This window comes from Clupea harengus, chromosome 8, assembly GCF_900700415.2.
Source record: "Clupea harengus chromosome 8, Ch_v2.0.2, whole genome shotgun sequence".
NCBI classification, from domain to species: domain Eukaryota; kingdom Metazoa; phylum Chordata; class Actinopteri; order Clupeiformes; family Clupeidae; genus Clupea; species Clupea harengus.
Window position 1 is genome coordinate 15,921,072 of NC_045159.1, and position 23,687 is coordinate 15,944,758.

Sequence of the window (23,687 nt, forward strand, 5' to 3'; positions counted from 1 at the left end):
CTGTCGTTAGAGAAGGCCCACACTGGAGCAGAGCTTCGGGGAAGTCGTGACCTGTAACCTACTGCTGTTCAAGAAGCCCTCGACTTAACCCAGTTTCACATTTTCTTGTACAGTCATCTTTTATATCATGTCATGTCATTTAATTAGCAGCCTGTTTTATAAATGAACAAATACACAATGCAGTACCAATGGAGGATACCTCTATTATGACAGTTAAAATAAATTATTCAGGCCAAGAATGTAAAAGGGGTGTCATGCAACCTCTTCTGGAGGGTGGGCACCATTTTACCCATTTTTCAAAAATACACACACATACAAAATACGCAAACGCATAAGCAAAGCTACCTAGCCCGTCCACAGGTAGGCTACAGTCTACTTCGAATGGTGACCGATGTTAAATTACTGTCAACTAATGTCTGTTTATCATACTGTCAGTATACTTAAACCTGACCTACCCTCTTCTAGGTGTGTGTCATTATTTAAAAGTGCAATTTTTATTTACCGAATTTATCCATAATCCTGATCTTTATAAAATGTCTGTCAAACTGTCGGATGACAAAGAGAAAGCACTTAAACTGTTACCTGCCCACTTGTCTGCATGGCTGAGCTACAACTAGCGCTGTGCCGTGCCAACGTCACTGACAGGCAGCTGCCCATGCCAATGCGACACTCACGTGATTGACACGTGAACTACGGAGTTATGAAGTTCTGTGTTGGGATAGCTGTCTGAGGGGACAAGATGTATGCACAAAAACTATGCACGTTTCCAGAACATATTACCCACAATTCTATGTTTCAAATATAGTTTGTTTGTTTTTTGGTCATGGGCACGACGCCACTGGTTATGCATATAATATTGCTTATCACAATAACTGAGATGAACTGTAATATCCTGAAGCCGCCCTTAGGTGGGAGTGTTGCTCTTAAGCTATCAGTATGGGCAACAAAACGTTTACGTGATCCGTTTGTGACAGCTTCAGTTATCCAGTGAAGTCATGATTTAACCTAATTATTATTTATTTATGTATTTTTATATTAGGACGCAAGCACAATACCAGCACCCACTGGGTGCCGTTTCACTATAAGCTGGCCAGGTTGACTATGCAAGAAATGCACAGCCAGCGTTTTTGATTTTGAGGTAGCCTATCCGAACATTAGGGGGGTCTGTGGGATAGCCTCAGACCGATCAGTCGGATTCATTTAGCCCAGGGCGTGTTTTGTTTCAAAGAATCATACAAGGTAACCCTACAATATTGAAGGTAGGATTACCACCGCCAAATCATTTTTAACAGTTATATTGGTAGTGTAAGATAGTCTTGTTGGAATATATGCAATTAGGTTCATTTGTTTGTATACTTGTTTAGTCAAGGCCCGTTGGCTGTTTGTTTCTTTGTTTCTTTCCATCAGTCTTCAATTTCTTATCCAACTTTATTATTATTATTATTATTATTATTATTATTATTATTATTATTTCGGTTCTGCTCTTTCCACCGGATAGAGTTGGGTAGGGATGGAGCCTGTGTTTGCTGCGGGAGTCGCTTTGCGCTTGCGAAGCGACAGGGACCGTAATGACGGTCTAGGTCGGAATGACAAAGCTCTTAAGTTCCTCGGACAGGACTTTGAGACTCTGAGAGCTCAGTGCCTTCAAAGCAAACGCCTGTTTGAGGATGACTACTTCCCTGCAAAACACTCTTCACTTGGTTTCAAGGAGCTTGGACCGAGCTCAGCGAAAGCACAAGGGGTCCGCTGGCTGAGACCCACGGTGAGAGACAGGATGCTGTTGTGTGACACCCTGGAGGGATCTGGATTCCTCCTGTTTCTAATGTCTCTTTTCAAGCATATTATACTACGTATCTGATAGTCTTTGATGTAGCTATACCTGAGCTGGACATTTATGTCGTACTAGCCTTTTAGTAGGCTGTGATCACGTATGCTCAGCCATTTATTATTTTTACTAAATCTAGTGAAAATTACAATGAGCCTTCCCATGAGGTGAACTTCTTCCAGAAGAGAGGACAATCAATCAGTCAATAACCCAGAAGAGAGGGCAATCAATCAGTCAATAACCCAGGGCGTTGAGAGTCAGCAGGGATTATCCAGTCACTCCAATGCTTGTCTGACCCATAGGTCTTCTCTGTGCACCTCAGGAGTTCTGCTCTGACCCACACTTTATCGTAGATGGCGCTACTCGCACAGACATCTGCCAGGGAGCTCTGGGTACGTTCAAGTATGCAATGGGGCAATCAGTGCTGAATGTGAGGACAAAGGGTATTCAGAAGATGTGGAATGATAAACTGCTGTGTAGATGAAAAGCTCTTCAGAGAATATGTCACTTCAGTATTCGTTCTTTTATGAGATTCTCTGCTGCGTGTCCCTAACAGGTGACTGCTGGTTGCTAGCAGCCATTGCATGCCTCACCCTGAATGAGCCCTTGCTGCATCGGGTGGTGCCCCACGGACAGAGCTTCCACAGTGACTATGCAGGAATATTTCACTTCCAGGTACAGTACTTCACCATCTCTATGGGTCCCCTCTCTGATACATAGATGTTTGCTTCATCCAGTAACAACAAAAGGTCATTATCTCTAATTCAGCGTTACTCCTTCTACAACATCTGTCCCCATTAAACCAAACCATAAGACCCCTGCATTGTGACTTGTGTTGTCTCTACAGTGGTTAGACCATAACTGACAGCTTAGCCGTGTCTCTGACTTGGCCATGGCCCCCTAATCCCCAACCCCCTCCTTGAATGTTCAGCTACCATTCTCGCTTGCTAGCTCGCTTACTGCTATATTTAAAAGCTTATTTATAGGTGAATGAATCTATACACCGTGCCTCCCGCCCTCTGCCCCAACAGAACACTCGGGCAGGGCAGGGCAGCAGAAGCAGCACCAGTCTGCAAAATTCCAGTAATATCCACAGTTCCAGCAGTGCTGTGTGTGTTGTACAGCAGACAGGACAGAGGGGAGAGAAAGGGGATAAACATGAACACTGAGCTGCAGTACACAGCAAATTCCCTGCAGACCAGCAGCAATTCATTAGTCAGCAGGTGGAATGACATACACAGAGATGGCTCACTGGGCTTGAGACCTAGTTTGAAATAAGTCAACAAGCAACAAGCACAGTAGTATTTGTTATCAATATACATTTGTCATGCTTTTTAATATGTAATGTCTTATAGTGCATTATTTCACCGTTCAGCACATTTAAAAGAATAGATTTTATTATATTATATTTCATTGTGTTTTAGTGAATGAAGCTGAAATAAGGTCTTCATAAGATTGCCATCTTCACCCCAAACTCAGTTTAAGCAGGACTGACTGCACTGTGCAGAAAGAGCCAATAATAGCTTACAGCAACAGTCCATCCAGCAAACAGTGCAGTAAAAGTCTTGGCATCCGCTTAGAAACTGAATGTCTGTGCCACTTCTAAGAAGAAGTTGGCACCTTTCCCCCATCTGCACTGCTGGTAGCATTGCAGCTTGATACCTGTTTGAACCTGAGGATTGTTCCCTGAGTTTAAACCATGGTTGATTCAGATACACATTAGTGATTTCAGACACATGTTAATGTTTAGCTTAAATTTAGGGGGAAAACAGTTACACATTTCCACCAAGATTAATTTTGTTTCTCCTCAGCTCTGCCTGGTGGTGTTGTTGGTGCACAGCTGCGCCACCTGGTGGTCAGGTTATGAGTGATGGTGTGAGCTGCCCTCTCTCTTTGGCCTGTTGCAGATGTGGCAGTTCGGGGAGTGGGTGGATGTGGTGGTTGATGACAGGCTGCCGGTGAGAGACGGAAAGCTGCTGTTCGTCCACTCAGCCGAGGGGGCAGAATTCTGGAGCGCACTGCTGGAGAAAGCTTATGCAAAGTACGGCAAGAGAGAGGAGACAATTCACAGAGTTTGTATATGGGCTCACAAGGTTTTCATCCTTATGTTAGAAAGATAGATATTTAAATTCTCAGCTTCGAGGCAAAAGTGTGCTTCTTTTGCATAACGGCACTTTCACCTTGTGTGACAGGCTTAACGGCTGTTATGAAGCCCTGTCTGGTGGCTCCACCTCTGAGGGCTTCGAGGACTTCACCGGCGGGGTGACGGAGATGTTCGAGCTGAAGAAGGCGCCCTCCAACCTCTTCAGCATCATCCAGAAAGCGGTGGAGAGAGGCTCACTGCTCGGCTGCTCCATCGACGTGAGCACCAACGCACTCTCGTACTCTCCCAACGCACTCTTGTAGTCTCCCAACACACTCTCATACTCTCCCAACAGCTCTGCCTGAGCGAGAGAGCCGGCCATCCTGAACCCTGTCTATTTGTCTGTATGTGTGTGTCTGCTTGCAGATCACTGGCGTCTTTGATATGGAAGCGGTCACCTTTAAGAAGTTGGTGAAGGGCCATGCCTACTCTGTCACAGGAGTGGAGGAGGTGAGTGTTAAGATGTAGGAACACAAGTAGGAATGTTCAAATGACAAGAATGGTCCATCTCTGCCAAAGGGCCTCAGGTGAGCATGTGTTTGCTGTTTAGGTGGAGTTCAAGGGGAGCCCGACCAAACTGATACGCATCCGCAACCCCTGGGGAGAAGTTGAGTGGACAGGAGCCTGGAGTGACGAGTAAGAAACGAGACGGAGAGAGGATGAGAACTAAAGAAATAAGAGTGGAATTAGAGACAGAGAGAATGCAGTGGAATCTAAGAGGTGATATGAGGGGCAACAGTCAGTGTCAGTACATTACCTGTGGTTCATTTCAGCTCACGAGAGTGGAGTGGTCTTGATCCATCTGTCCGATCCAGACTATATCACTGCAGTGAAGATGGAGAATTCTGGTGAGTCTCGGTGGTGTTGTTGCATTGTACGTGGGTCAGTCATGGTGTTGCGTTTTCTTAGTGGCCACCCTCTTCCATTCAGCTCAGACACTCATCTCACACACATCAATCTCCACACACAGGATGTCCTTTAGCGACTTCATGCGGGAGTTCAGTCGGCTGGAGATCTGTAATCTAACACCGGATGCCCTCCAGGCGGGTCAGCTGAAGAAGTGGAGCACGGCGCTGTTCCCAGGAGAGTGGAGAAGAGGCAGCACAGCTGGAGGCTGTAGGAATTATCCAGGTAACACCTTGTACTCTCTACATCTTTATCGTATCTTTTTTTGTTTGATTGTTTGATGGTCGTTAATAGAAATGAGTTTACATACTGTGCACCTGTGGCGCATGCAAAGGTATTCAGATTGTTAGCGACAAATCATGAACGTTAATGACTGATGTACTGGCTGCGTGCATTGTGTTCCTGTTCCATAGCAACATTCTGGATCAATCCTCAATACAAAATAGCCCTCTCGCAGCCAGATACTGACAGCCAGGCAGGGTGTAGCTTTCTGGTAGCCCTGATGCAGAGGGATCGCCGTCGGTTACGTCAGGAGGGCAAGGACATGGAGACCATTGGATTCGCGATATATGAGGTAAGTGGGTCTCTGAAGCTGGTGACACATAGATGGAGAATTTACATCCCAACTTAAAGGTACCATCTGTGATTCTGGTAAAAGGTTTTTGATATTTACACATTACCCACCTTAAAGGCAGAGTCTGTGATTCTGGCAAAAGGTTGTTGATATTTACACATTACCCACATTAAAGTCAAAGTCTGTGATTCTGGTGAAAGGTTGTTGATATTTACACATTACCCACCTTAACTCATTTGAACTATAGCTGAAGTCTCCTTGTTATCCGTGACAAGACAAACTCTTACGTATTGGCTCCTTTTTTTCTCTGTCCACCAGGTTCCTGATGAGGTACGTCTGTGTCTTCTCATTCTCTGCATTATCAGTGCTCAGTAGCCTGGAGCTAGTTTTTTTTTTAGCCATCTCACAGTATTGACCCTGATAAGAAGCTCAGGACAATCTGTTCCACGGACACATAGACCCCCTTAACCCTCTTGTCTGTCCTCTCCGCTCGGTCTGGCAGTGTAAGGGTCAGGCGGGGATGCACCTGAGGCGGGACTTCTTCCTGAGGCAAGCTTCCAAAGCTCGCTCCGAGCTCTTCGTCAACCTGCGTGAGGTCAGCTCCCGCTTCTGCCTCCCGGAGGGCGAGTACATCATCGTCCCGTCTACCTTTGAACCCCAGAAAGAGGGAAACTTTGTGCTGAGGGTGTTCTCTGAGAAACCTGCCGACTCCCAGTACGTGAGGGGTGAAGGGTCTTTACTGTTAGGGCTCAAAGGGAGGTTAAAAACATTAAAGTGAACATTTAATCTATGCTAAATAGTCAAAATGCAAAACATATCTGACATCAGAAAATCCAGTTCACCCTTTAAGGTAGACAATGAAGAAAGGGGCAAGGCTGGGTTTGATAGCTAAGAAAACGCAAACAGATTGATGTTGTGTTTCTCTGCGACTAGGGAGCTGGATGATGAACTGTCAGCAGACATGCCTGAGGAGGTGAGTGACAGAAAGACTGAACAGCTGCCCTTACACACATCAACTCATTTGGCTCTGTCTAGTGCTTCTTTGAACGACACTTTGATGAAGATAACTTAAACTATGATTCAGGTTTTTCATAAATTTCAACATTCAAAATGAATCCAGTTTAAAGTTAAATTATTTGAGAAGGGTTGTTCTTCCCTGAGCACAAATAGTTGTACCCCTTTTTATAGTGTGTGTTCCTCCCTATAGGAACAGCTTGATGAGAGTCAGATTGATGAAGGCTTCAAAACCCTTTTCAAGCAGCTGGCTGGACAGGTAAGACAATGGAACAGGTAAGACGATGGAACAGGCAGAGAAGGAGGAAGTAGTTGGTGTGGTCTTCTGACCATGTATACTTTTGTCAACAGGAAAGGGTGATCACCGCATCCAAGTTGCAAATGATCTTGAACAGGGTTGTAAGCAAACGTAAGTCCCTTCCTCAGAAACCACTTTGCATCTTGTACACCACCCTTAGTCTGTGTGTGCACCTAAAACCTTAATGAACATTTGAATGGTTAGTAATACATTCACATTGTCTACTGCAGATAAAGACCTGAAAACAGATGGGTTTGGAAAGGAGGCTTGCCGCTGTATGATAGCCCTCATGGACGTATGTGGTCTTCTCTTTGGTCTTCCTCTTTTGTGTAATTTACATGTGCTTTGTGCACTTATGATCATCTTTCATGCACTTATGTTAATCTTTTACGTTTATCTTTCATTTCTTTAAATCAGTTTTTATGCCTGTGTTTCATGTGCCTGTCAGACTAATGGCAGTGGACAACTGGGTCTGACGGACTTCCACGTGCTCTGGGAGAAAGTCAAAAGATACCTTGTGAGTAACAGCTTGATAAAGCTCCTTACCAACACCCCCACGCCCCCCAAAAAATAATAGTATAGTACTGCAATAGCTCATGTATCATTATTTTAGTTGTTGTATATATTCAGCTGAATCTGACTCCCCCCCCCCCCCCAACAACTATCCTTCCCCTAAACTGTCAGACTATATTCAGGAAGTTTGACTTGGACAAGTCTGGCACCATGAGCTCCTATGAGATGCGTCTGGCATTGGAGTCTGCAGGTATGGCTTTAAAATGAGGATAATGGGACAACATTGTCAACACTAAATCCACAATGAGGTCAACTCAACTAGTGTCTCTTCTCCCCTGACCTAAAGGTTTCAAGTTGACTAATCACCTCTTCCAGCTGATAATTCTGCGCTACGCCAAGCCAGACCTTAATGTGGATTTTGATAACTTCGTCACCTGCCTCATTCGGTTGGAGTCTATGTTCAGTGAGTAGTCACTCTACACGTTCCCATGACAACTGGACAGCAATACTGTCTAATGCTACTGTTAAAAAACACCATCTGTTCTCTGTACATGTACATGGAAGTAGGCAAGTCATTTGAGGCCCAATTAAGAAACACAAGAGGGATAATTGTGTCACTCTTAACCTTTCCAGAGACCTTCAAAACAATGGACACTGATGCTGATGGAGTGGTGTCCTTCAACTTCTCCCAGGTTTGTAGTTTCTGGCATTCTTTATAATCGGCTATTTTCTAAAGACATTTTTTACATCGGCCTCACCAAGGGTGTATTTGGAAGGACAGTACCTGAGGTGCAGATAGCCAAGGCTATAATTTGAACAATCCTGAACTGGATGCATTTGCATCAATTTGCTTTTATATAAGAGAATATGCTATGGTGTGACTGTCCTCAAGGCTTTCAAACGCAATCAGTTGTTAACCTGTCAAGGCTTTATGAAACTATGCTCAGCTTGTCTTTCTTGTGTCGTCTCTTTCAGTGGATCTCGCTCACCATGTTTGCCTGAATGGACACGTGCTGCTCTCTGAACTGGCTTATACAACCACCTGAATGTCCACTGACTGTTACCTTTAAGCTTGTCCAGGACAAATCGACCCAAAGATAGTCCATTTAACGGATTGAAGTCCTTTATTGCCAAATTCCCTTTTTCTTGAGTTAGCCAGACATCAGACATGTAACATTTAAGCAGTGCATGTTCACAAGTATCTAGCTAAACCAAAGAACATGATTTGTGGGACATATGCTGTGCAAAGTACATCATCTGCAGTATTAACCTCAGCACAAATATCCAATATGTGTGTGTGCTTTCTAGCTTCAGTTTGACGGTCTTGGTATTTCATATGCAAATCATGTTCAAATCACTGCAATATTTTGGAATGTGCTCGGTGTCCCTCCCTGCTGGTGAGGAGACAAATCACTCAATAAAAATAAATAAATCATCTCTAAAGGTCACAAACCATCATAGAAAAACATAATGAGTACTGTTTAAATTTAGACATCTTCAAAAACGAGCATTTAAAAAGTTCTCAGTAAATAGCATAATAAATAAAGTGGATTTGACATATATATATAGAAATACATATATATAGAAATATTACTACTCTGTACACATACATTCAAGACACAAGGTATTCTCTTCAGTAACCATCCATATGTAATCTATGGTCCAGCACCATCACAAACTACTGTGTCCCATATCTGAGGTATAACTCACTGTCGGTCTGCTCGTGGGCAAGCAGCCCTCATCCACCTACACTACGGAAGCCTGTAAGGGCAGCTCAAGCTGGGCGCTCCATCCATAGGGTCGTCTGGTGACAGCCTTGCAGCTAAAGGTTAGCGCATTTCCAGGTGCGCTCCTGATCTCTCCGTCTTGACCTGTGCATTCGCTTCAGTTGAGAGGCAGGCCCTCGCTGACAGGCATGTTAATGTGGGCCGTCAGTAGGGGGGCGCTCTTCCCCTCTCTTAAGACAAACACCTGCAATCACGCCAAAGGTGAGACACATCAGTGCCAGACACATCGGAGACACACACTGCTGAACAGACAGAGCCTTCAGGAGCGGGAGGTCAATATTAAGACAGGGGAATATCGATGTACAGGAGGCTTACTTTGATGATGTCGGAAATGCCTTTGTCGCTCAGGCACTCCACAAACGTGTCGATCGGATAGTTGAGGCCGGGGACCAGCAGTGGGATCTAAACAAACAGAGACCAGCTAGTTATGGATGCTACAAGAGACCAGCTAGTTATGGATGCTACAAGAGATCAGCTAGTTATGGATGCTACAAGAGATCAGCTAGTTATGGATGCTACAAGAGATCAGCTAGTTATGGATGCTACAAGAGATCAGCTAGTTATGGATGCTACGTGTCAACATATTTCATATTCCCACAGAGCTACTGTAGGATTGAGATATGGCCATTTGTCTGGTTCATCCTAAAGCAGCTTAAGTGGTGGTTCTGGTATTCAGGCAGAGGAGGTTTACCTTGAAGAAGGCTGTTCTCATGCTGTAGAGGCCTTCGTCAAACAGGAAACAGACGGCTAGGTTCATGACCGGACGACTGGCAGCTGTGTTCTGGATGTTCAGAGTGAGCTTGAAGGACGGGCCCAGACCCTGAACCTGAGTAGAGAGAGGAGGGACAGGACATTTCCAACGGCTCTGCACGTCAACACTGATATCTTTGTGTATATTTTGCTGCATAACAACGTGGTCTGTGTTTTCTCTGGGGATTTTAGACGATGCATGTTCAAGCATTTGAAAAAAAGTGCTTTACAAATATAATAATATAACTATTTGTTATTACAGCATCCATATGTTATATCCATATATCCACATAGTTCTGTGACCCGTCGTTTCACTATGGGAGAACCAATAAAACTTTTATGTCAGAAAGAGAACGCAAAACACTGACAGTTTAATGCTGAGAGCATTCCTAGACAAAAAATACTTTTGTAAGCGTGTGTGCTTTTACCGGTGCACATCCATTTTGCTGCTGCTGAATAATGAATGCAACACAGCATCCAGGTTAAGCGGAAAGGTCAGTCAGCAACGCATTTACTGTGTGGGATAGAATGACTCATAGAGATGGGCTATATCTTGATGACGCTCACCACTGCGTTCATCTTGAGAGGCTCGGTGATGCTGGCTGACATGGGGGCGAGGCTGGACTCTAGAGCCTTCACATAGGCCCGTGCTGCAGCCAGACGGAGCCGGCTCAGGTCCATCTGGAAGGCCCTGTGCATAGCTACACCACGCCAGGACAAACACACATATACAGCATATAGAAAATGAGCATTTTAAAACCACTTTAGCAAATAGCATTATGAATAGAGTGGATTTGACATACTACTCTGTGCATATATATTCAAGACACAAATTATGCTTGAAAAATACAGTTATGGCATATGTCAAAAGAGTAAAATAAAATATTAACTATTCCTTAAAACATAAAAATTGGTCTCATCTATTGATAATTTCAAATTATAGTTTGCTATTCTTACAAATTGTAACAGCCAACAGGGAACTTCAAATAATCATGCAGAGAACTGCCAGTAATTAACTCTTTCGTACTTTCAATAATGTTTATAGATGTATTATACATTATATTCAATAGACTCGTGAGGAATAGAGCATCAGAAAAAAATACTGGTAAAGTCAACAAATAATTGGTCAGTTAAAGATCTAGTCTACAGACATCTTCAGAGAAGAATTAATGGTGACAACACAACTCTGAACCTCTAGAGAGCGCCATTACACCAAGAAGTAAACCATTCCTAGAGCTTCCTTAAACCATACTTAGTGTGATGAAACACAGTATGCTTTGTGCTACAATACAGCATTTAAAAAGCCAAGGATGACACTTTATCAACACAGCTCAAGGCAGTAGACATTGACATTGAACGTCCAAAAAGGGTTTATGGTGAGGGTGCAGATACCGGCAGTGCTGGTCAGTGTTCACCACCAGGCCATGACTTTCAGGTCTGTCCAAAGCCTTTCAGTGGCTCTCATCACATTTACTATCAGCTTACACTATACTAAAGGTGTCATCACAATTCCTATCAGCTTACACTATATTTAAAGGTGTCATGTCACCACCAGGCCATGACTTTCAGGTCTGTCCAAAGCCTTTCAGTGGCTCTCATCACATTTCCTGTCAGTTTACACTATACTAAAAGGTGTCATCACCATTTCCTGTCATCTTACACTACACTAAAGGCATTAGAAGCCCCCAGACGTTTGTGATTGACACATTTACAATGTCAATGCCAAATAACTGTGCTCATGCTTTATTTTTTAAACAACAAATTATAATCCCTCTGCACTTTGTTGTTGTTTTTGTTAGCCCCTCGACGAAGGCAGAAGCCAAACGTTTTGTTTGTTTTCTCCTCCCACACAAGTGTCACTGGAGTTTTATTGACCCCTTGACACACAACTGTCCCTCCATGCACTGTGTGTGAAGTGCTGTTGCACCATAACCCCTTCTTGACTATGTGCTTTATCCACACATTAACCCCTTCTTAACTATGTGCTTTATCCACACATTTTCCTCTTATGGTGTGTGGCACCTCTCTTGTCCTAAAAATAAAGTGTATTCTTAGTGGGGTGTGTTCTGGATGGACATACCCACAGCATTCTCCCTCTCCCTCATGGTTTGGTCCACGTACAGTTTGGTCTTCTTGGGGACGTTGAGGCGGATGCTTTGAGCCAGAGGAGGCCCAGGGGCGGAGTCCCTGTCCTCAAAGACAGCCGTCCTCTTCAGGATCTTCACGATCAAACCTCCACCTAACACATGCAGAACAAACACACAACATACAACCATGACATAAACACCATATTATGAACGTTAAATGGGTCTATACTATTGATACATACTGCTTTGAATTCTGGAAGTTAAAGGTAATGTACCAGATTTGTTCTTACCTTTGGTAGTCATAATTAAGGTGCCATCTTCTCGCCCGTATCGACCAAAGCAAATGCTGGTAACCACATCCTAAAGTTGCAACAGGGCATAGAGTTCACAGTGCAGACATTGTGACACTGATATGTAGGGGTGGGGAAAAAAAAAAATCGAGTCTTCGATTTCTCTCGAACGATTCTGTCTCGATTCAGAAAAGTTCATAATCAATAATTAATAAAAAAAATACATCCATTTTGTGTTGAAATGCAAGCTGCATCAATTATTGCATTGTTCATAGAAAGTCATAATTGTGACAAGGAAAAGCTTTTTCTCTAATAAAAAAATAGAGAAGGTAATTCATCTGTTGATTTTCTTTAATTATCAAACACAAAGTAGGAAGTGATTAGCAACCTCTGAGTAGAAAACTCAAATGTTAAAAAAATTGAGATGCATCGATAATCGTTTTATCGGTTTAGATTCGATAATCAGTGTAGAATCGATAATCGGTTTAGAATCGAATCGTTGACCTCTGAATCGGAATCGAATCGTGAGGTGCCAAGAGATTCCCACCCCTACTGATATGAACTATACACTATGACCTCCGTGAAGCATTTCTACAATAACCACAGAGGGTGCAGGTGACTTACCGGAGTCTTGATCGTGCTCACGAGATTTTTGTCCCGATACACATGCACCTCACAGCTGGCCAGGGCCACCAGAACCGCCTGGAAACCCCGTGTGGGGAGGTCCATCACCCCCATAGTGGTCACGGGGGCGGGCAGGTAGACGGTCCACAACTTCTTCCCCTTAAGAGGAATAAGCGTCAAAATCACTGAGATTATTTTTCTGAAACACTCTTTAAGAAATACTTGAAGGTGTATGTGTGTTTGTGTACTGCATGTGTGTATGTTTGTGTGCGTGTACCTTCTGTGTGTAACCTTGCAAGGTCTCCTGAGCACATCCCACAACCACATTCTTCCCCATCCTCACCAAGCCCACGGGGTGAGCCGACAGCTCAATGCAGTACTTGGGCTGCAGAGAATCTCTGAAAGGAAGCGCAGAAAGGTCAACTAGAAGTCCCCTTAACTGAGTTTAGAGAATGTTAAAGTTTTACAATATTTCTCTCTCTCAATGTGTTTATATGGACTCAGAATTACTTCGCTTGACCAGCTGAAGAAAGACATTAATCTGAAATATCTTGTCTTTCAAAAAAAAAGGAAAGAAATGACTACATCTTCTGCACACACGTATGTATATACATTATGTCAAGAAACAGAGAGTGCATGTTAAGCTTAGAGCTTCTTCAGATGTCTAATAAGGGTGATATGTCTATCTAACAACCCACCTACGCAGGATATAGATGTTTCCATTGCGACACGCCACCGTGATGCGAAACTCAACATCAAACTGACCCGTCACGTCCATCATAGTAGGCACACTCGGCAAGGACATCTGACAAGATGTGAATCGCAGATAAATCAGAGGAGGAAATGACTAAGCAACACCAGTAAAAGATAAAACACACAACGCTGCATCACTTACACAACTAATGTGTGGGGGTACATGTGTATACTTGTGTGTGTGTGTGTGTGTGTGTGTGTGTAGGGGGGTAGAGAAAAAACCTTGTGCGTGGATAAGGTTATTTTAAATATACCAGCACAGAAATGAGTCACAATGAAACCTCTTTCAAACTTTACTCGCCTTCATGTTGGCAACGATAAAAATTGTCGGTTTGTTTATAGTTAATTGATATCCATGCTACATCTACAAACAGGTTGGGGGGGGGGGGGGGGGGCATCTGACTCACCTTGGAGAGGATGGTAAAGGCCTCTGGGTCCAGAATAAAGACATCCTTATTCTCTGTGCCAATCACAAGACAGCTGACTGCATCTTCATCTGCCATATTCTTGTTCAGTGTACCTATGCATGTGATGACCGTCTGGAAATGTACACGCGCACAGACACACGCACACGCACACGCACAGACACACAGAGAAAAAAAACATAATGGGTGAGAATGTCTGATCGTGTTGTGAGTATGTGCCTGATTTGATGTGTACTGCTTCTGATCACCTGTCTACGTAAAGGCTGTTCTTTGTGCAAGTTCACAAAAGCTTCCATGTCTTGTGGTTCCAGCATGAGGAACCTGTCAAAATTAAGATCACACATTTTACAGAAAGCCACCGCGCTATCAAGTCACATAGCTCATCGGATATCACACAAACATGGCGAAAAAACGGAAGCCTTTTAAATGACACAGAAAAGTGCTAAATATTTCAACCAGCATTAGTGTAGAAATACCACAGAGAGTAAAATGATTACCTCAATGACCTCACTGAGAGGGGGATTTCAGCTTTGTCCCTGAAATAGACATCAACTCATCAGAGCAGTTATGCAGTTTCTACATCGCCATGGTCACACTGTAGGCAGATATACCAATACAACAGGTGCACACAATATGCCATTGCAAAGTGGAGGGGAGCAATTATGTTGCATTAAAGAAAATGTACTTCATTTTGTCTGTTTTTTGGGTGAAACTCACCTTATTCCCTCCAACATTTCCTTCAGGGACATGGTGTCAATCATGTCCTTGAAAAAAAAAAAATATTAATCCAAATTCATAGCGCAATATTATTCATCTTTGCAAGATGGATCCGAACACTTCACTACTGCACTAGTATAGACGTGCTGGTTCAATTGCAGCCCTACCTTTAGTTAAAAGTTTATAAAAAAAAAAAAAAACATTTCATAAAAAAAAGCTTTTCATCCAGAATTTGAGTGCTGGTTCTTTCAGTCATAACCAACATTCACTTCTCCAGACCCTGTCATCCCTAACCAGAATACTGCCTTTCATATCAAAACCATGTTACCACCCTCAGATATCAGCCACTTGCATAGTTACATATACCACAATTATTAATATAATTACTGTGTTTTTATTTATTTTTAACCATTCTAGAAAAGAGCCAACACACATTAGGAGTTCTCCTGAGGAACTGTGTTGACATTTGCTATTATAAACTGGATTAAAGAATACTAACAAAAACCTGAATGCATACTGCAGATATTTAGGAATATAAGAAAGAAACCATTTCATATTTTTCTATTTTCCATCGTGCGATCACAATGTAACATGATGAAAACAGTCCATTCCAGGTTATGATGGAACCTCACTGACCTGTCTCGCTTGAATCCACACATCCTGTTCTAGTGCATTGATCTCCAGCGAGGGCAGGGTGAACTTGAAGTATGGGCGGAGGTTCTTGTACACGTAGATAAAAGGGCCTGATGCCACTGCTATGGCAGGTGTGCGTGGCTCATGCTGATCCATGAGGAAAGACACCAGGCCGGTGGGCAGGTCGAGCAGCGTGTTCTCACTCAGTAATCCAGTGCCATGGTACACCCTGAGCTTCATGTTATTCGTACCTGTGCCAAGATCACCAACCACAAGCTGCACAACAGAAAGAAGATATAACTAACATGCAGAAGGCCCTATCAAATGTGTCATGAGATTCGTACGTATGTCGTTCAACATAATTCAAATGTCTTCATCTGTACACTTCCTTACTCTGAAGGAAGTGATCATTCACATAGTCCAAAATATAGCTAAAGGCTAAAGATGACACATTTAATGATGATGGTTCTGAAAGATGGGCAACTTGTGCACACCCGATTAATTGAGAAGATATAGATTGAAGTTCAAGCACTTGTATTTGGCAATACAAAAACCACCTCTACAGGTATTCCTCACATTATAGTCGAGCTTATTAATTGTAGAACAAGTCCATACCTTGCTCTCACCATCTCCATGCAAGTCGGCTAGAGCTGTAAAACAGTGAATATAAACAACAGCACTAAATAACGATTAAAATGGCTCACTTATTATGCCAACACTTGAATCCCTCTGTGTAGAAACAAAGGCTTACCCATGCACGACGAAAAGGTGTAGAGATTCGCCACAGGATCATAATGTGCATCAAGCCACTTCGAACTGGCCATTGAACTGCGAGGGGGGAAAGAGTAGGCCCTACAATTAATGGACCATCTAAGTTACCTAGCTTACAACCTCTCTGTATACTGTACCTCGCTGTGTAAAGTGATTTTCACCGTATTTACCGCATTCATGTTTGATACAAGTGAGGCTACATTTGTAAAACCTGAGTGAAGAGTTAGTTTATCGCCTTTCCGACTGGCTGAGATTGACTGCAAAATAACAAAAAACTGTCACCTGACAGTTAGTGACACTCTACGTTAGCTATGAAAGCAGATTATTTGTTGAATTCATCCTTAATTTATAAGATAACGTTGGATGAATTGTAAGAAGACGTGTACATCAGTTTAAATCTGCTAGGACTATCTAGCCGAGGGATAAATGACCTGTCACGCAGAATTTGTTAGCTAGGATATCAGCGAGCTTAACAGAAAATCCAATGCTTCGAGCATTTCATTATCTAGCATACAATTGTCCTGCAAACTTACGTTGCCCTACCGGTTAGCTAGCTAGCATACAGTATGATCTGATTTACTTAACGTCCCCACTTCTTTTTCCACAACTTACTTATCTTGCTCAATCTGAGCAGCAGACATGACGATAAGATAGCTTTGTTGTTAGCTTGCTAGCTAATGTTTTCCCAAGTTCTTCAGTTGTTTTGATGCCAACTGTTTCTCAAAAATGCAGTTCAGCTTGTATTATTCGAGCTAACACTCAATACGGGGCCATACACATGAACGTATAACAGTGATCGGGTCTCAATCAATGGTATCAAGAGAGCTAGCTAGCGATAGTTAGAGATACCTAACTTAATTGTTGGCTCGGCCTGGCTGAACAGTATTTAATCCCTTGAGCTTCCCTGTCTCTATGGTAGCGAAGCAGGTGGAGGTGACGCATCTGAGTCACACAAAAAGATTCCCCTACACGTGCTTGGTTTGTAGTTCCTATGATGAAGTCTCTGGCCAAGGCATTAATGTCTTGTAAGTAGGCACACCGTTGAACACAACATATCTCGAAAAAGGAAGCACTGATTTATTTTTGCTTCAGCTGGTACAATTATTAACATGAGAGGATTTTGGTATGAGTCATTAAGACGCTCTGGTCAGTTTGATGTTGAGTTTTGCATCACGGTGGCGTGTCGCAATGGAAACATCTATATCCTGTGTAGTTGTTAGATAGACATTTCACCCTTATTAGACATCTGAAGAAGCCCTAAGCTTAACATGCACTCTCTCTGTTTCTTGACATAATGTATATACATAGGGGAGAGTGGGGTGAGTTGTGCCAGTTTTTACTTAAAGTGACTTTAAAGCGAGGCCATTACAGTAATGCTTCCAACTAAAATATGTACATATATTTCAGGATGTGGTGCATCCCTGGGAACAATCACTTTGGATCTGAAATATAGTATTAAAGAAATATACCTTTCTGAAAAAAAAGTGGTCTCGTGGCACAACTTGCCCCTGGTGCGGGCTAAGTTGTGCCTTCAGAGAGAATACATTGGGGTAAATTGTGCCATTGATTATTGAAGTAAAACAGTATATTTTCTCAGAAACTGTGATGCTATATAAAAGCTAGACAAATTCAATACAAAATTACTCATTTAAGGTTTATTTAAAGTTTTTACAACATCAAAGGTCTGTAAGCATATTGACCCACATGAGCACATCAAAGGTCAATTTTCTTAAACAAGGCCTAGTGCTTCATGAACACATCAGAACAAAGTTGAGTTCAAATAAAAACAAATAAGCAATTCTATTTAAAGGTAATTTACATGAACACATGTTCAGAACAAAATTAAATTCAAATGAAGACAAAATTGACTACAATTCTCTTCACAGATCACTAGCACAACTTAACCCAGGCCCTTTGGCACAAATCACCCCAATCCCACCTTTTTGGAAAAAATGCATCATCCAGCAGTTTTGAGTTAAAATCATGCTAGCTATATAGACTCAAAGTGTAGCTTACCAAAGCACTGAAACAGTAAAATGGCTGACTCTTCAAAAATGTGTGGTCATTTGACAAATTTCTTCTATGGTTCCCTAGAAACAGGGGGTGGCACAACTTCCCCGCTGGCACAAATCACCCCACTCCCCTACGTGTGTGCAGAAGATGTAGTAATTTCTTGAAAGGTTTCTTGAAAGACAAGATATTTCAGCTTAATGTCTTTCTTCAGCTGGTCAAGTAAAGTCCATATAAACACATTGAGAGAGAGAATATTGTAAAACTTTAACATTCTCTAAAGTCTAGAATTCAGTTAAGGGGGCTTCTAGTGGTCCTTTCTGCCTCATTTTACCACTGCGCTCCCTTTCAGAGATTCTCTGCATAATCAATCAACAATCAAGACCACATGCACTTAAAGATGACTGTTGGCTGTGAAGTTTTTGACCATTAATGTGCTATTTGTTGGCGATTAGAATTAATATAACTTATTGCATCATGTGTTGATGTGGTGGTGTGGCCCCGGTAGGCATTCTACAGGTTCTAAATATGTAACGTCAGCACAGGGTGGTTGGACTGTCAGTTGCTTCTTCCTGTGCGCGCTTGGTGGAGGCTTTTGTGCACAGGGGCGGTTGGTTTCGTCTCTTTCACTTTGTGCGGCGATCATATTACTCACCACTTCATGGGACGTCTAGTTTCCTTAGCTGGCAGTTAAACTGTGTTGTGGTCTGTAGTTTGCCCACAGGCTTTGCTTACCAGACTCAAGACTCAATGTTCAAAATGATTTACGAGTCACTTGCCATATCCTGACCATTAAACCTCAAAATGCACAGACTAAGGTGATGTATGGTATATTAGGCAATGTAGCCTATGAAATGTATAGGCCTTTAACATATGTGATGACACATATTGTAAGTATTGTAATGGAAAGTATGAATATTGCATATAGGCAGGACTGTATAACCCAACAAAGTGTATTCTGTCCAAGATCTTCTCACCACAACCAGTGTTTGGGCTGGTTTCAATGTTTTCTGATGAGATGCCTACACTATACTAGTTGGGACTGAAACTTGACCCCTAAAGATGAGCTGCTTTTTCAAATCCTTGTGAATGCTGAGGATGAACCAGTCTGTAGCTGAGGAAAGTTTGCAGTTTCTGTTCAGTCAGTGAAATAAACACTCACCTTTATGCCATATTCATCTGTTTGATGGAAAGGGGATGCAGCAGCATTTTCCTTGCAGTGAGAATGGAGACCTCTCCACTTCAAGATACAGTGACATACACTGGTTACAGCACCTCTAATTTGTACTGGCTACATGGCCAGGGTAAGGGTTCGGGTTAGGGTTAGAGATGCACCTCTAATTTGTACTGGCTACATGGCCAGGGTTAGGGTTCGGGTTTGAGGTGCACCTCTAAGGGTTTGGGTTAGGGTTAGAGATGCACCTCTAATTTGTACTAGCTACATGGCCAGGGTTAGGGTTAGGGTTTGAGGTGCACCTCTAAGGGTTCGGGTTAGGGTTAGAGATGCACCTCTAATTTGTACTGGCTACATGGCCAGGGTTAGGGTTCGAGATGCACCTCATCAGGCATTCAGGTGTCGCACAACCTGGGGGAAGCTACAGAGAGGGAAGGAAGTACAAAGACAACACAGGACACACTCGCGTGACCGTAACATGCCATCATATACTTAAATAGTTTATTGTCTGATACACCTATTGTCTTTTTATCATGTAAGATGAGTGTTTAAAAAATGTCAAAATTCTGTTTGTTTGGGGGGCACTGTGGCGCAAACAGTAGCCCCGACCACATTCGGGCTTGACGCCCATAGAGGACACGGGTTCGAATCCGGCCCGATGTCATTTCTCCTGTCCACTCCCCACCTCTTCTCCCTCTCATTTCCTGTCCCACTCTTCACTAATCTATCAATTAAAGGCATAAAAAGCCCAAAAACAAATCTTAAAAAAAAAAAAAAAAAAATTCTGTTTGTTTGTTTGTTTGTTTGTTACAGCACAACAGCTATTATGCATGACCTGTGCTGTGTCGTTGTTCATGATACTACTATCACAGTGAAACTCAGCTGTCATACATATCACGTGCTTTGAAGTTTCTGATCCAGGACCTGAAGTGTCTGTGCCTGATCCAGAACCTGAAGTGTCCGTGCCTGATCCAGGACCTGAAGCGTCCGTGCCTGATCCAGGACCTGAAGTGTCTGTGCCTGATCCAGGACGTCCCCAATGGTGGAGTACCCAGTGGCATCCTCCACTTGTGCCTCCTCGCTGTGGCTTCTGGATAGTTTTACTGGTATGAAGTCCGTGTATACATAAGGCAGCTGGACTGCCTCTGACGAGTTTGGCTGTGGAATATATATTTGCACTTCTGAGGTCATGGTCAACGTAATAATAGATAGAAATAATAACAACTTGTTTAGATCACTTATTTAATTAATTGTTAATGTAATTATGTATGACAGCTTTATGTTTCAAATATCACATTATCTTTTTCAAAACGTTATTGTCATATTATTTAGTTATATGCCATTTTTTCAAAATGATTTACCTGTACATTGTTGAGTTCATCATATACATGGCGCTCTGCAGCATATGAACAAGTAGTTTAGTGATATTATGAGGACATTATGATGCTGCATTATTTTTTCAGGTATTAGGATGGATGGAATTATTTTAGTACTACCTTCCATCGCAGCATCGTTTGGTCCTGTGTCTCCTACAAAAGGTTATAATCACAGCTATAATCACAACAAACCTTTCATGGCAGGCCCCCCTTTGACAATGAGAAAATATGTGCGCCACCCCCACAACACCACACTGCAAAGATTGAGATGCTTATATAGCCTATTACCTGTTTTTAATTAAAAAGTTTTCATTTTCAACATTTTCCATAGAATTTCATCAATCAGATAAACTGTTAAGAACAAACAGCTGTTGCATAGCTTTTCTTTAACATTGTTTCTACATTTGAACAGTTAAACATTTCATTAGAGTTCTTGTTTAAAACAGATCAAATCTGGCCTGATCATATGATTTTATGATTGGCTATGTATTGTTCCTTTTTTTTGGATTGGTTTAGCGTATGTCCGTCGTATTAGCAATCAGGCTAGCTATCTCTTCTAACATGTAGGCTATTCAGTAGGCCCTGACCATATGACATAGGTACAGAGTAGGCTATAAACTCACCAAATATCCAAGTAGGTAAGTTAGAGGATAGTATGCTGTAAGAGTACTACCATACTTAATTGGACCAATAGTTGGTCGTTTAGTCTTTTCGCCGTAACCATAGCAATACAATAAGGTGCCGTGAGCAACATAAAGATACAAATCTTTTTTTAGCTTAGGTTGAGCTGTTGCTGGAAAAATATTCACACCATTTATGTCAGATTTGCCAAAATAACTGCCCGGGGGGTTTTGACAACTTCTCACAACTTATCTTATTTCTCAGTATTACCACACACACACACACACACACACACAAAAACAGTAATTGAATTTCTGCAGCTGTGAACAGTCAATAAGGTGTGTAATGGACTACACACAACAAGATTATGTTGGATTGGACTGCACAACACTTTGGGAACCACTGGTGTATGGTAACGTACATTTGGAAAACAACTTTGGACAAGCAGGTTTTCATCATTACCTATGTCTTCTGGAGTCCGTGATTTATTGCAGCAGGTACCTGGAGGTGTGGAGTAAAAACCGCTTCAGTACAATCTGGAAATGATTCCCAGCAAACATGCCCATGCAGAACATAAGGGCTGGAGCAAAATAAAGTAAGGACTTTTCTCCATGGCCGTCGACCATGGGAATACCGGGAGGTGCACAGTAGACATCCCTCTGTGCATTGACACAGACATTGCAGCCTTTTTCTATTGTTGGCCTAAAACACTCTGAGCATGGTGTGTAACTGACACACTAGCATTTCCCCTAAGCACAGTTAGCCTCCAATGCTCATATTATAGATTCCTCTGCTGTGCTGTGCTGGAAACATTGCATCCAGCACAGTTGCCATACTTACTGGGCTGATTCACAAAGGTACTACTATCAGAATAGAAAGAACTGTTTAAATTCATACCAGTGCACCCTTTTAGATGAACTGTAATGCATCACCTGCAAAGTACTGTTTGATGCAGACAGGAATGATGCACAAACCAAGCACACAAATCACAGCTGACGTAATCCCAATGGTAATGGACATTTCATTTCCATGTCCAATGTCCGGGTCTTTTTTACATATTGCACCTGTTTGGATAGTTATAATAACACAACAACTGTTATCTTTCTCTAACATACATAACTAATTGTCATTACTAATCAATTCATTTTTAAGAACAACATTCAAACCTTTCTTCAATCCAGAGTCTGCTAATGAGGGAGGATTAAAGGCAAAAGCGTCTGTCTTACCGTTAATGTTAACATGAGCTTCTGAACTTCCCCCTTCACTCGTTGCCAGACAAGTGTAGTTCCCACAGTCCCTCCAAGTTGGTTCATGAACCATCAAGGTCAAGTTCATGTTCTGCAAAGCTACTCCATCTTTCAGCCACCTGGTTGAAGCATTTCTTCCACGGACCTCACACATTATTATGAGTGTTGAATGAGTTGAAATGATGCTTACATTTGTGATCAGCGGAGGAGCTAGAGTAATGAAAGCTCTTTTAGAACACATCAGAATTTAAACTAAATAAAAATAAATGTAAAGTATGGTGTAAAGTGTAAAGTATATACTGTAAGTATACTATGCAGGTACCACAATGGCTAGTATGGCTAATATGACACTAAATAATAATAATGATGGATGATGGTCAGAATAAATAGAGATAAAAAGTGTAAGTTGTCTGAAAAGATGTAAAGTTGTAAGGAAAATGCAGACAAAATATGTGCTAATGTACACTTAAAAGCATAGGGTCCAAGAATGTCTGCCCTACACACATTATAAAAAAATACACAAATCTCTAGCACACTTACATATGATCTTCAGGGTAATGTATATCTTTTTAACCGAACCATCTTGAGAAATAATCTTTTCCATATACGTTCCTTCATGTTCATAGATCACCGTGTTTAAGACAAGACTGTTGTTTTGGCAGTGAAATTGTGCTGTGCCATTGCAAGCCCCAAAACCTGAGCTGCTGTTCGGTGGCTCATATTTTAGGCATAATGCAGAAGGTTGCATACGGTTCCATTCCACAACATCATTGCATGCAGTCTGATTCATTGGCACATGTATTTCTATTGGTTTGTTTAACGTTGCAATAACTGTGTTCTGAGGTATTCCAAGACCTAAAGGGACAGAAAAGAATATTTAAACAAAATAGGTTCAACAAATATGCCTAAAACAGCACTTTTTCTAAATTCTTGTGTTTGATTATCTCAGATGCTCATATTTTAAGTAAACTAATGATTGCAGTTAATACGTAAACCTGTATAGTGGCCTATATATTCACTATAAACCAAATTGAGGACTACCTTACCGCTGTATTCAGAGCAGGACTGGAGACTGCTCAGATTTGGGGGGCAATTCGAAATTTGAGGTGGGCACCTTTTCACACTAGCGGACTACACTGCACTACAGTG

The 23,687-nt window shown here is 42.1% G+C and overlaps 3 protein-coding genes across 3 annotated transcripts; 1 reads left to right on the forward strand and 2 right to left on the reverse strand.

Annotated features, from left to right (window-relative positions):
- The first annotated feature begins 787 nt into the window (after positions 1-787).
- On the forward strand, positions 788-8,390 carry si:dkeyp-50d11.2 (calpain-1 catalytic subunit). The gene is made up of 22 exons (XM_012827701.3): positions 788-1,259; positions 1,499-1,762; positions 2,148-2,217; positions 2,382-2,500; positions 3,733-3,866; positions 4,018-4,186; positions 4,335-4,418; positions 4,519-4,604; positions 4,742-4,816; positions 4,939-5,099; positions 5,288-5,448; positions 5,767-5,778; positions 5,951-6,162; positions 6,382-6,421; positions 6,656-6,721; positions 6,814-6,871; positions 6,991-7,055; positions 7,209-7,277; positions 7,445-7,523; positions 7,620-7,736; positions 7,907-7,965; positions 8,249-8,390. Exons 2-22 carry the CDS (start codon positions 1,511-1,513, stop codon positions 8,273-8,275), a joined length of 2,115 nt encoding a protein of 704 aa, XP_012683155.1. The 5' UTR covers positions 788-1,259; positions 1,499-1,510; the 3' UTR covers positions 8,276-8,390.
- On the reverse strand, positions 8,379-17,093 carry bbs1 (Bardet-Biedl syndrome 1). Its single transcript, XM_012827725.3, has 17 exons — positions 16,723-17,093; positions 16,091-16,167; positions 15,955-15,989; positions 15,343-15,615; positions 14,707-14,753; positions 14,487-14,525; positions 14,238-14,310; positions 13,972-14,103; positions 13,510-13,616; positions 13,089-13,209; positions 12,812-12,970; positions 12,188-12,257; positions 11,891-12,049; positions 10,378-10,511; positions 9,752-9,886; positions 9,376-9,462; positions 8,379-9,244 (listed from the first exon to the last, which is right to left on the reverse strand). The coding sequence occupies exons 1-17, from the start codon at positions 16,749-16,751 to the stop codon at positions 9,158-9,160; spliced, it is 1,764 nt and encodes a 587-aa protein (XP_012683179.1). The 5' UTR covers positions 16,752-17,093; the 3' UTR covers positions 8,379-9,157.
- A 2,930-nt stretch (positions 17,094-20,023) lies between these two features.
- On the reverse strand, positions 20,024-23,298 carry LOC116221488. Its single transcript, XM_031572084.2, has 7 exons — positions 23,079-23,298; positions 22,518-22,748; positions 22,224-22,355; positions 21,754-21,792; positions 20,791-20,823; positions 20,656-20,690; positions 20,024-20,452 (listed from the first exon to the last, which is right to left on the reverse strand). The coding sequence occupies exons 1-7, from the start codon at positions 23,284-23,286 to the stop codon at positions 20,189-20,191; spliced, it is 942 nt and encodes a 313-aa protein (XP_031427944.2). The 5' UTR covers positions 23,287-23,298; the 3' UTR covers positions 20,024-20,188.
- Between the last annotated feature and the right edge of the window lie 389 nt (positions 23,299-23,687).

Excerpts from the sequence above, each read along its gene's own strand:
- bbs1 (XM_012827725.3), bottom strand. The coding sequence starts at position 16,751 with ATGTCTGCTGCTCAGATTGAGCAAGATAA. Across the intron at positions 15,990-16,090 it reads CACCTTTTCGTCGTGCATGG|CTCTAGCCGACTTGCATGGA; the intron begins GTAAGCCTTTGT and ends ACTGTTTTACAG. Across the intron at positions 15,616-15,954 it reads ATGGAGATGGTGAGAGCAAG|CTTGTGGTTGGTGATCTTGG; the intron begins GTATGGACTTGT and ends TCTGTTGTGCAG.
- LOC116221488 (XM_031572084.2), bottom strand. The coding sequence starts at position 23,286 with ATGCAACCTTCTGCATTATGCCTAAAATATGAGCCACCGAACAGCAGC. Across the intron at positions 22,749-23,078 it reads CATTACCCTGAAGATCATAT|CTCCTCCGCTGATCACAAAT; the intron begins GTAAGTGTGCTA and ends TCATTACTCTAG. Across the intron at positions 22,356-22,517 it reads AGCTCATGTTAACATTAACG|GTGCAATATGTAAAAAAGAC; the intron begins GTAAGACAGACG and ends CTATCCAAACAG.
- si:dkeyp-50d11.2 (XM_012827701.3), top strand. The coding sequence starts at position 1,511 with ATGGAGCCTGTGTTTGCTGCGGGAGTCGCTTTGCGCTTGCGAAGCGAC. Across the intron at positions 6,163-6,381 it reads GAGAAACCTGCCGACTCCCA|GGAGCTGGATGATGAACTGT; the intron begins GTACGTGAGGGG and ends CTCTGCGACTAG. Across the intron at positions 6,872-6,990 it reads GAACAGGGTTGTAAGCAAAC|ATAAAGACCTGAAAACAGAT; the intron begins GTAAGTCCCTTC and ends TGTCTACTGCAG.